The sequence below is a fragment of the Schistocerca americana genome, chromosome 3, assembly GCF_021461395.2.
Source record: "Schistocerca americana isolate TAMUIC-IGC-003095 chromosome 3, iqSchAmer2.1, whole genome shotgun sequence".
Lineage (NCBI taxonomy): Eukaryota > Metazoa > Arthropoda > Insecta > Orthoptera > Acrididae > Schistocerca > Schistocerca americana.
In genome coordinates this window covers 150516677-150529030 of record NC_060121.1, presented here as the reverse complement: position 1 = coordinate 150529030, position 12354 = coordinate 150516677, and the positions used below count along the sequence as shown (strand labels likewise).

The 12354-nt window shown below is 35.5% G+C and overlaps 1 protein-coding gene across 1 annotated transcript in view; it reads right to left on the bottom strand.

The window, feature by feature from the left end:
• The window catches only part of LOC124605103 (hemocytin), a 569639-nt gene that overhangs the window by 338073 nt on the left and 219212 nt on the right, over positions 1 to 12354 (bottom strand). The window contains exons 23-25 of the mRNA XM_047136554.1: positions 11735 to 11916; positions 7481 to 7658; positions 413 to 543 (exon numbers count right to left, since the gene is read on the bottom strand). Coding sequence (XP_046992510.1) covers positions 413 to 543; positions 7481 to 7658; positions 11735 to 11916 — 491 coding nt within the window. The remainder of the gene's footprint in view (positions 1 to 412; positions 544 to 7480; positions 7659 to 11734; positions 11917 to 12354) is intronic.

Below are 12354 nucleotides of genomic sequence, written 5' to 3'. Positions count from 1 at the left end.
GTAACATAGTTTTGATAAATCTGTACACTCATTATTACAATTGTGGTGCTCATCTAAGGCATTAAAAAACCAATGATCTAAAAATCATGCTTCCTTTTTTACAAATTGCTCAAATTTAAACAATGCTAGGTCTCTTAAGAAGCCAAAAAATTTGTTGCATTGATAGTAAACTGTTAATTTTTTGCTACTGAGCATATGTAGATCAATTTAAACAAATAAAGGCAATAACAAGTAACTATTACTCACCTATACGTTATCACGAATTATTCATTACTTGTTTTCTAGGTTTCACTCTCTATAGCAATATCCATAACAGAAATGTTTCTCTGTACAAATATATCTTGCATGCTGTAGATCTTGTTTTTTTTCCTTTTTTTGTGAAAATTTCAAGTAATTAAGAATAAAAAATTACCTATTAAGAGAAGTTACATCAGGTACTGGGCTGTCCCTGATGAATGTTATAGTCTCTTTTTTATTTGCAAAATCAATAGCCATGCTCACAGACTTGGAACATGTGGCACCCAGAGAACTGCATGGCACATTCTGAATAATGGAAGGAAAAGAAAAGAAACAACAGTATTATCAGTAGCAATAATGTTTACTTTTGCTCTCAAATAAAATATGGTTACTTTGCAAGTAGTCAGACCATAAGGAATTCTTGTTTACACAGTAAGTGAGATAAAATCACACAAATGTCTATATATTAGAAGTTTTTTTGCAATAATATTTCAACCAGCTCAGTCTGTCAATTCTGACAATTTTTTCCTGTCTGTTTGTATTATCAACAGGTAACATGCACTACTTAAACAATGCTTGGTAAACAGTCTAAAATATTTGAGGCACATTTCACTATTTTTTAACAGTAAAGAAGCAGATTATTTTTGAGACTTAGCTGTTTTATTATTATTTTTATTTTATTATTATTTTAATTTTTAAACTGTCATGTAGCTTTGATACTTACATTCAAATGGTTTACAACAACAGAATGAATATTTCACTGGTGCATTAGAATATATTTCTCAACTCGGTACTGTTAAGAAAAGACTGAAAGCTAAAACTTAGAAGCCAAAACTGGATTTAGGATTGGAAAAGGAACCAGAGAAGCTGTAATGGTACCAAAAACAAAAATTATCTTAGAAAGCAAAAATAAAATGAACTAAAAATGAATTCCAAATGCGTTAATCAAAAAGAGGCTTTTGATAGGATCAAATAGAAGCTACTATTTGGGAAACTGAATGAAACTGGAATAGACTGGGGAGAGAAAAGACTGGTTCTCAATCTGCCCTTGCTCATATCATTTATTCAGTTTATTTGTAGAAAGCACAACACAAACAAAGAAAAACAGCACTAAAGGGATCAAAAACATACATTGTATTCAATCTGTAGATGCCATAATAGTCTTAGCACATTCTGAAATGGACATACACTATATGCTAAAAAATTTTCAGGTGTGTTTGATAACCACCAACTGAAAAGACACACAAAGAAGACTAAATTAATAGTGATAGATAAATGAAAGAGACAAGTACGGGGCATACATTAGCATATGAAATAAAATACTAATGCAAATAAATAATTTTTTTGACTTATGAAGTATAATAACAGGTGACAACAGGAATTTAAAAGATATTCAAAGAAGAATTGCAATGGCTAAACAAGCATTCAGAAATATGAGCAATTTATTAACAGACATACACCTTAGTATAGAAACAAGTAAAACATTAATCCAGAAATTTATTTGAAGCATTTTAAGCTGTATTTGTGAAGGGTGGAATCAGGGGGAACGAAAAAAGGAAAAATTAGAACCAGTAGGGATGTAGATAAACCACAAAAACACCCTTGACAGAAAGAAAATCCAATGAATAAAAACTAAAAGAAATTAAAGGAAAACTACATTGATTAAAATGATACAGAGAAGAGAAACTAAATTAACTGGACAATTAGCTCAACATAAAAGCCTCATAAAAGAAACCTTGGAAGGAAACGTTGTGATATGGGACAACTGCAGCGTCATACGAAAAGAGCAATGAAAGTGATTCTACACACATGCTTATTTTAAGGAGAGAGGTTGACAGATCAAGTTAACAACATTGGAAAGTGCAAGAACAATCTAAAAAACCAGGATATAAAACTCTTTATAATAAAATAAATGTGATGAAGGGATCAGTTAAACCACTGCTTCTGTCTTGCATCTACATGTCCATAGAAACAGACCCTCTAGATCTCTATTATAACTGACTTGAAAATTTGATGAAATTAATAATATTATCGTGTATGACCAGAAATCAAGGAGAAAATGTAACAACACTGATAATGAAAAGTCTGGAGTGGAATATAATGAATTGAAGGAGTATATGTTTTGAAGAAAGACATTTTCGAAAAGCATAATATTTTCAGTCTTGCTTATGGTCCTCTATGCCACTTAACACCTCAATTACACAGTGACTGGTTACCTTTATTCCTTTCATTAAATGAAACAATTATAAACATGTGACAAGGAGCATTCCTCTTTTTCTTTTTTTAATTGTGGGAATAGAATGTTCATGTTCTGTGGTAGGTATCAGTGCAGGAAAACTGCAGAAGGCATCACATCTTATTTAAAACAACACTAATAAAGTCAATTTCAAGTGTTATTAACTTGGTACCAAGCCAACTGTATGTGGAGATGTATTTCCCTTAGAAGTAATTGTTTTATCTTCAGATTCAGTGGGGAATTGTTTATCAAGTTGCATACTACATGGCAAATTTCTGAATTTGAAGTTGCGGACAAACTGAAACTATCGAACAACAGTCTGTGATGATACATACTGTTGTTACCTATTAATGTTAGCGCCTTTAGTGCATAGAGAGAATCACATATTTAGATTTTTGGTCATAACACAGAGGAGGTGACAAATATATTAATTTGTAAATATCACTGTATTTTTATTATATTCACTGAAGTTCCTATAATGACGCAAACATCTCAGGAATTCACTGTACAGTGTAACAGCTTTAACCCTTAACTACTATCACAAGATTTGCTATCAAATATACTGTTCGGCTTTAGAAGTCATTTAACAACTGAAAATGCTATATTCTCTTTTCTCTGTGAGATACTGGATGGGCCAAACAAAAGGTTTCAAACGCTTGGCATATTTTTTGATTTAACTACGGCATTTGATTGTGTTGATCACAAAATATCGCTCCAGAAGTTGGACCATTACGGAATTCGGGGAGTAGCTCACAATTGGTTCACCTCTTACTTTAGCAACAGTTACAATGTTGATAACAGCTGTGATGCGGGGTCTGAGTGGGGTACTGTCAAGTGGGGGGTGCCCCAGGGATCAGTGTTAGGGCTACTCCTGTTCCTTATTTATATAAATGATATGCCCTCTAGTATTATGGGTAGCTCTAAAATATTTCTGTTTGCTGATGACACTAGCTTGGTAGTAAAGGATGTTGTGTGCAACATTGGCTTGGTTTCAGATAGTGCAGCACATGACCTAAGTTCATGGTTTGTACGAAATAAACTAACACTAAATCACAGTCAGACTCAGTTTTTACAGTTTCTAATACACAATTCAACAAAACTTGGCATTTAAATTTCACAGATCGGGCATATGATTAGTGAAACTGAACAGTTCAAATTTCTAGGTTTTCAGATAGATAGTAAGCCCACATTCAGGATCTTGTTCAAAGACTTAATACTGCCATTTTTTTTATTCGAAAGCTATCAGTCTACTTTGTTTATTTTCATTCACTTATGTCATACGGTATTATATTTTGGGGTAACTCTTCCCATTCTAAAAGGATATTTATGGCTCAGAAATGGGCGGTTCGGGCAATAAGTGGAGTAAGTTCTCGAACCTCTTGTCGACCCCTGATCACGAGTCTGGGTATTTTGACATTGGCCTCTCAATATATATGTTTCTTACTCTCATTTCTTGTTAACAATATTAGCTTATTCCCAAGAATAAACAGCTTTCACTCGGTTAATACTTGGTGGAAATCAAACCTGCATTTGGATTAGACTTCCGTTAACTCTTGTGTAAAAAGGTGTGCAGTATACTGTTGGATCCATTTTCAATAAGCTACCGCTCGAATTCAAAAATCTTAGCAGTAATCTGCTTGCTTTCAAATTGAAACTGAAGAGTTTCCTCATGGATCACTCCTCCTATTCTGTCGAGGAGTTCCTTGAAAAATTAAGCTGATTCTTATTGTATTGTTGATTGCATTTACTTAAACTTATGGACCGACTTTTTTTGGGTTCATAAACATTTATTTTTATCTGTTATTACTTTTATGTTGTAATTTCATGTACTGAAACGTTCCATGACCTTGGAGATTTGTTCCTCAATTGGGTCCTATGGAACTTGGCGTGTAAATAAAATAAATAAAACCGTCTCTCAGACCATTACGAATTTTTGTGTCAAGATATTTCTCACACCCCTGCAAAGCCAAATGGACTCTTCCATGTATCTTCCTATTGGCTGACAAGCAACACATGACAGCATTCTTGCAGTGTTGCTGCTCTTTGTTTCGTAATTATTAGCCTTGAGAGGTCTCACAGACATACCATAGTATTTGGTTGCCATGTTTTTGTTGCACGCTATTGTTTCTCCAGGGTGGGGAAAGCTGGGCCATCTATGCAACATGTGTTATGTGAGACAGATGTGGATGTTCAAGATCGCCCCATTGAATCTTCAGATGAAGACTTTGATTACAGTGATATTGACCCTGATTTTGAGATATTTAATGATCACGACAATAATTCAGAGCAGGAAACTGAGAGTGATGAAGATGTGACAACTGATGATGATGGAGCATACTTCTTTGGTAAGAATAGATGTTTCTGATGGAGAAAAAAGCAGCCTCCACCTAATGTAAGAACAAGGCAACCCAACATCGTCTTGCAGCTTCCTGGACTGCGACAGATGGCGGAAAGTCTTGGAGAAAACCCTGCTGTTTTGGAGGTACGGAAACTGTTCTTTACACCACACATTCTACACAAAATCATTCGATGGACAAATCTGAAACTATCAAAACATAGAGCACAGTATGCCAACTACCACTCATCCTATCTACAAGATGTTGATGTCATTGAATTGAAGGCTCTAATTGGTCTATTAGTGTATTCAGCCATTTTCAAGTCGGGGAACAAGTTTGTTTACAGCTTGTTTGCAACTGATGGAACAGGCAGAGATGTTTTCAGATGCAGTGTTAGCAAAGAAAGATTTCTGTTTTTACTGTCTGCATTACGATTTGACAATCCAGATGACAGGGTGGAAAGAAAGAAAATTGACAAATCAGCAGTAATTTCACAAATCTTTCCGCATTTCACTGAAAACAGTCAACTTTGCTACTCTGTAGGTGCAACAGTGTGTATCGATGAAATGCTTGTTCCTTTTCACGGAAGGTGTGGCTTTAGAATTTACATGCCAAACAAACCGGCAAAGTACAGCCTGAAAGTTCAGTGTTTGACTGAAGCTCGCACAAATTACTTGTGCAATGCATACATTTATTCTGGAAAAGGCAGCGAGGGTCACACCCTTCCCAGACATGAGAAAGGTCACAGTGTTCCCACACAGGCTGTTCTTCGATTGCTGAAACCCATTGAAAAGACAAGGAGAAATGTTACAGGTGACAACTGGTACTCATCAGTAGAAATAGTCAATGAACTTTCAAAAAAAGGTCTCACATACATTGGGACACTGAAAAAGAACAAAAAGGAGATCCCACAGAACTTCTTACCTAATAAGAAACATGGTGTGAAGACATCTGTTTACGGTTTTACAGAAGACATGACTCTGGTTTCCTTCGTGCCCAAGAAGTCCAAAGCTGCAATACTGATCTCTTTTATGCACCATTCAGTAAACAGTTATCCTGAATCAGGGAAATCTGAGAGCATACTGTTTTATAACATAACAAAAGGTGGTGTGGACTGCCTTGACCAAACGTGTGCAGTTTATTCGTCAAGTCGCCAGACAAGAAGATGGCCTTTGGCCATTTTCTTCACATTGATGGATGTTGCTTGCGGTATTGTTATGTGGTACAACAAACTTATCCAAAGGCAGAAGTAATGATGAGATTGAGCTTCATGAAGACCCTAGCAAGAGACCTAGTTGAACCTCATATGAAGCGTAGAATTTCTATTGGATGCTTGCCATGAGAGTTGAGCGACACCATCAGAAGAATACTTCACTTACAAGATGAGCCTCAGACACTGAAAGAAGAATTCGAGAATTGATAAACATGTGCCTTTTGCCCTCCTCGTCTGAAGAGAAAAACACAGATGTACACAATTTTAAATCATGATGCTGGTTCTAGTTTCACTCTAAAATGATCTCAAATAGGAATGTAAAGACCCAAGGACTTAAAATGATCCAATTTGTCTTAAGTGTTCCAGGAAGGTCAGTGTGAAGTGCTTGCAGGTGGAAATTGACTGAAGTAAGATTCAGTGTCACATGATAACACATATTTCGTTTTTACTTGTAATTTTATAAGTAAAATGTGGCGAAGTTTCTCCATTCCTAGACTTATGGACTGAAATATTCGCTCTAAAGATGAGTCATAAACTGATAGTTGACTTCGGACACAATTTATCGTAAGTCAAGTTGGATTTTTCCACCTAGTTAATTTGCCAATTTGTAATATAATCCATCTGATGATAATATGTCTGTGAATAGAGAGCTAACTATTTGCTGTTATTTTCATAACTCATAAGATAGAAATATACTCCAAACTACACTTTGTTTTAATTGCCAAAGTGTTTAAAATGCTGTATTGTTTTAAAAAAATCAAATTTCTACAAAGTCCACCTCTAAGAAGTGTAATGAACAACGGGAGGTCAAGAAACTATATATATTCAGCGAAATTCTGGTTTGATATATAAAATATAAAAATGTGGTCTGTGAGACCCCTCCATAGTAATTGTGTTCCTGTGAATGACTGTAGTAGTTAAGAGTTAGCTGCAGATGTACACAATTTTAAATCATGATGCTGGTTCTAGTTTCACTCTAAAATGATCTCAAATAGGAATGTAAAGACCCAAGGACTTAAAATAATCACCTATTCTGAAAATCTGTCCTGATTATGATGGTAAACCAATAATTAAAGAGTAAAAAGTAACATAAATGCTTATTCTCAATGACAAGTGACCTTGTATTCAAACAGTCACAGGCTTCCATCATTATAATTATAATAACGTCTCAAATAGAGTTGTTTCAGGATTTTGAAGGTTTGAGAAAATACATGAAAAGAAAGGAAAATCTCTTGTCTTTCAACATTGGAACAAAATAGTAAGGTAGTGAAATTTTGCAGCAGGTTTTTTCACTCATACTCCAGATTGAGAGTGCCCTGTGTTGTTAGGCAAGAATAGGTGCCAGAGATAGTAGGAGGGCAAAGAGGGTAACAATGAAGAAACTGATTTGCATAAGTAATAATCTACATTAGAATAGTTTGATTAGACAGACATAAATATGGTTTGTGTAGTACCCACCTGTGTGGAGATCATGAAAGAATCATCATTAAGGGTCCCTTTGGCTAACACATAATCACAGTTACCCTGGAAGTCATACATACGGCCATCAAATGTCTTGTAATGGGAGTCACCCCATGCAGTACACAGTCCATCACAAATGTGTTCGGTACAGTTCCACTTGCCAGAGACACAAACACTGTAAACAGAAGAGCTTATTCCAATTACATTATCTTGCTGATATCAGTGCTAGCAGCAATAAATGACTCAGTCTGTTTAATACATACTTCAGTACACATCTGGCTGGTGGTGGGGCACACCTGGCTGGGGATAAGGAGCAGGGGGACTTATGGCATAGAACACACCTGCTTATGGTGACTAAAACTGAGTAAAAATAAAAAATAAAAAAAAATAAAAAAAAAAGAAAGTACTCTCAAGAATGTGAACCTTATGCTCTGGAAACTGCTATATAAATATCAAGTTCTTTGTCCATAAAGGCTTTCAATGGAAACTACAACAAACACTGGCAAAGGAAACTGAGACAGATAAAAGAATAACAGTCATGACAATTAGGTTCCTACGTTATTTCAGCCAGAAATTATGAGTGGAATACAAAGGAAAATAAACAATGGGAGAGATAGGGTAAAAGAGAGAAAAATGGAGAGAGAGTGTAATGACAATCAACTCTCATATTGTGATACAGTGCACACATTCACTGACAGACAGGCACATAAACATGAAATTTTGTACAATAGCTGTGATTAAGATCTCGTGTTCTTCTTAAGAGCAAACAGGCACACACATCTACATTGTTGTGGCACTATGGCCTTACTGGCACGAATGGACATCTTAGGTAGAAGAGAGGGAAGAAAGGTAGAAGTGAGGAATGGCTTTGAATTTTAATTTACATGTTTGGACAGTTAGATTACAAATACAATCTTATCCTTTCCAGGCCTGGAAGGCAGGAGAGAGCTACTGGCAGACATGAAACTGTGAGGGTGGATTGTGAGTTGTGCATGTTCAGCAAGTAGAGCAACTGCCAGAAAAAGGCAGGTCCCCGTCTTGCACACAGCTTTAACCTGCCAGTATATTTCAAAATACTATTCATTTTGCCAAAATAACAATAACAAACTGAATGAGACATTTTGACCATATTCTTCTAGAGCTTGCAAAGGAAATAATACAGTGACAAATGTGGACAATGCTGATGACCAAACATATTTTGTATATATTTAACATTTGGTATGATGGGTTTGAATGTGAATGCAGTCAGTGTTTGTCATTCACTGTCATCTTTATCTGAGCCTACATTTTTTGTGAAGTTCTTTTTTTCTCTCAGGTATCAAGTATTTTGATATGAACTTTCCTGTTTCTTTAGAGCAGTCTGAGTGGATTTTATATCTACTAGTCCTCCTATCTGCAGAAGTGTTGATTCTGTTGTCTGTTAATCCATTTTATTTACATTCAGTCCCATGATTGTTCACATGAGAGAAATTTTTTTATCAACTGATATTATCCTCTCTTGAATGTGATTATTTATTTCTCTTTGCCATTGGTATACTTCATGTAGCCAAATCATGAAATTTCATATATACTTTGAAGAATCTCTCTCATGCCTATAGCACAGCATTTTATATTAAAATGTTTCTACCCCTGGATATACATCAGCATAAACATCAATATTTTTTGGAGTGTAAGCATACTACTTATCTATAGATAAAACAAAAGCATGCATGAATATTGAGTAATCACCATAATTTTGTGTGTCATCTTTCTTCTTGACACACACACACACACACACACACACACACACACACACACACACACCTCAATTAAAAATTAGTGCATATGTCAGGTTGATTTGTATTCTCCATCAGTATGGCCACCAGGAAATTCCCTGGGAGAGTTAATGATGCAGACAGTTTGCAGCAAGAAACTGCGCTGACCTAACAGAGATTAAGCTCTACATCATAACTGGATGGAACTGTTGTTAGTAAGAAGAGTTAAAGCCACATGTACTTTGTCCTGAAGGTCTCCATTCCCAGCATCTAACTGCTTCTCATGTTCTCCTTTTGATCACTCAGATTTTACTAAGACATTTCTGACTGTTTCATCTCCTCTGATTTAACTAACTTTTACTAAGTATCTTATATTGCACGCCATCTATTTTCTACTTGTTTCTTCTGTTAACCACTTCTTTAAGAACTGAATAGGTTTACAATATACTATTTTAATGTACTCTGTGGCAATCATTTGCTTAAATTTTGATCCAGCCTTTAACACTGTCTTCAATTTTGACCTAAACTCTGAACAACATAGTTTGTGTAACTCATAATTTCCAAGAACATGTTAATTTCAGCAAAATTCATCACAGAAAATTATATTATGTGGAATTTGAAGGACATAACAGTATATGCAGTAGATCCTCATTTATACATTGTTGAAGGGGGATTACAAAACAAATGTGCAAGTCAGATTAAGATTAAAATGAAACTTCTTAATAGATCTGAATTAACTTTAAACAGATGCAAACACAAGATACATATACCATCCAGTAGTAGGTATAATAGTTCAAATAGCCTTATGCCTAAATTGTGGACAATTAAAGCTACTTTGCCCTAAAGAATGAATTAATAAATTGTGGTTTGTTTTTTGGAAGCAACACTATATTCATTCATAGACAAGGCATTCATATGCAGTTACTGTCCACACAGCTTGTTATCACTAGTTTTTTTTAATCTTATGTAGCGTTCTGCTACTTCCAATGCAGTAAGTGCTTCTGACCAGTTTAGGATCTCCCTACCCACTGTCTAGATGTGTGATAACACACTCAACTGACATTTTGCTGTACTTTGCTCTTGTGGCAGCAATGACGCCCAATCCAGAGGTTGAAGATGGCTCATAAAATTTGCTGGAAAAAATGCCAGTTCCATGTTACTGTAGTGTTGGAGGGTGAACTGAACAACAATCCAGAAGCAAAAGTATTTTCCTCTTCTCATGAAGCATGTGGGCTTTAAGCTTTATGAGATGACTCTTGAAGAGGTTTGCAGTCATTCATGCCTTCTTGTTTGGCTCATAGTTAGTGGGATACAATTTTATTCTCTTGAAACATTAATGTTTTGCTGATCTCCCAATCACTAGTAGCTGGAATTTATCAGAGCCATCTGTGTTTGTGGTAAAGAGTATCATAACTCTTCACTTGCTTCTATTTTCCCCAAAGCAGGGGTTATCCTTAAATGCCAATCTTTTGTCCAACATTAAGTTAAGAAATGTTCCTGTTTAATCTGTGTTGTACTTTGGAGTCTTGGAAGATCATGGTCTTTTGAACATGCTACAGCAACATTGTCAACACTGTTAACCCCTCATAAAATTTGTGGCCATTAATGTCACATTTTATTCTGAAGCAGTGTAACCACTCAGATGAATCATGAAAGTTTACAACATTTAACTTTTTTGCAGATACCAAAACAGTTGCTTTAAGTGTTGTGCCTCAAATAGGCACATTAGCTGCATGCTACTACAGAAACCAAGTTTGTAGACATTTTTCCAATCACAAAAACTTTCCAGTGTGATTACACATATATTTATCGCCATTTGGCTTCTGACACTAGACCTTATCTATGTTTCATTGACCAATATGGTAGTTTAGGTGAAAAGTGGGATTTTGAGATGCTTTGTGAAGTTCACATTACATTCACTAGGACTTGTCTGAACTTCTTCAATTTTGTTTATTTTCTCTTTATGGAAAGACACCTTCTTTTCCTTTGTGATGAACTCAGCATTTTCGCATGAGCAAAAATTGGAAACTACACTTAAAAAACTCCTGTTTTCTTAGCTTCACTCAGTTTACTCTGCAACTGCTCACACTGATGTTAACTGCAATTGTATACCACTGGTACATATGGTGATTGCCTGACCACAGGCCGCATTCTCTCTCCTTACCTCCGAAGCTGACTACTACAATGTCATAAACAACAGTGTCACCATTTGTATTGTAGCTACAGCCCACGATAATGACTGCATGTTTGCATGCAGACAGCAAACAAACAATCACTGGCCACACTATATACAAATCTTTTTGTGACAATTTCTTGGTCTTGTATAAGTGTGACAAAAATTACTTTGGGGCAGTAAAAATACTGTAATAGCGTAAAAATTTGAAAATATGTAAATGGAAAATGTGAAAGTGTGGTAAGTTTTTATGCAAAATTGAAAAAGTGCACAATATGCAGTGTACAAGTGCAGAAATATAAAGATGAGGAATGTATTAATTACCATTCATTACAATCATTCTGAATTGTGCCTCCATCAGGATAGCTTTGACCTCCATGATGACAAGCACACTGTGATGGAGGGATGCAATTTCCAGTCTCAGTATCACGAACCAAGCCTTTCTTGCAAGTGCAGCCAGCAATACATCTCCCTCCTTTACGAGCTTTTGTTGGATTATGCATGTTCTGAAAAGATAAACACATATTCCGTCTTACTGCTTAAAGATACTCATTTCCACATACCAAACAAATAAGCACAAGCTATTAACCAAATGTTTCGGCTGTCCTACCTGCTTAACAAAATGCTATTATTTTATTTATACGTTATATTCATTTTCATGCACCAGTGGCTGCTCCTTCACTCTGCACAATCAAGATACTCAAAAAGTTAAAAACTGCAGTACAATAAGAAAATTTCTTCACATCTCTCATATGAATTTCTTGTACTAACTTCTCTCATTAACAATGTTGTATTAACTGAAAAACTGATCATTATCAAATATATATGCAATTATGTAGTGGTTGTCAGGGAACTGGAAGCCAACATTACGAAATACAGCATGATATTCAAATATCTACAGAATGAATTCACTCATTGTTGTGACTCACCAATCATTCAAAACG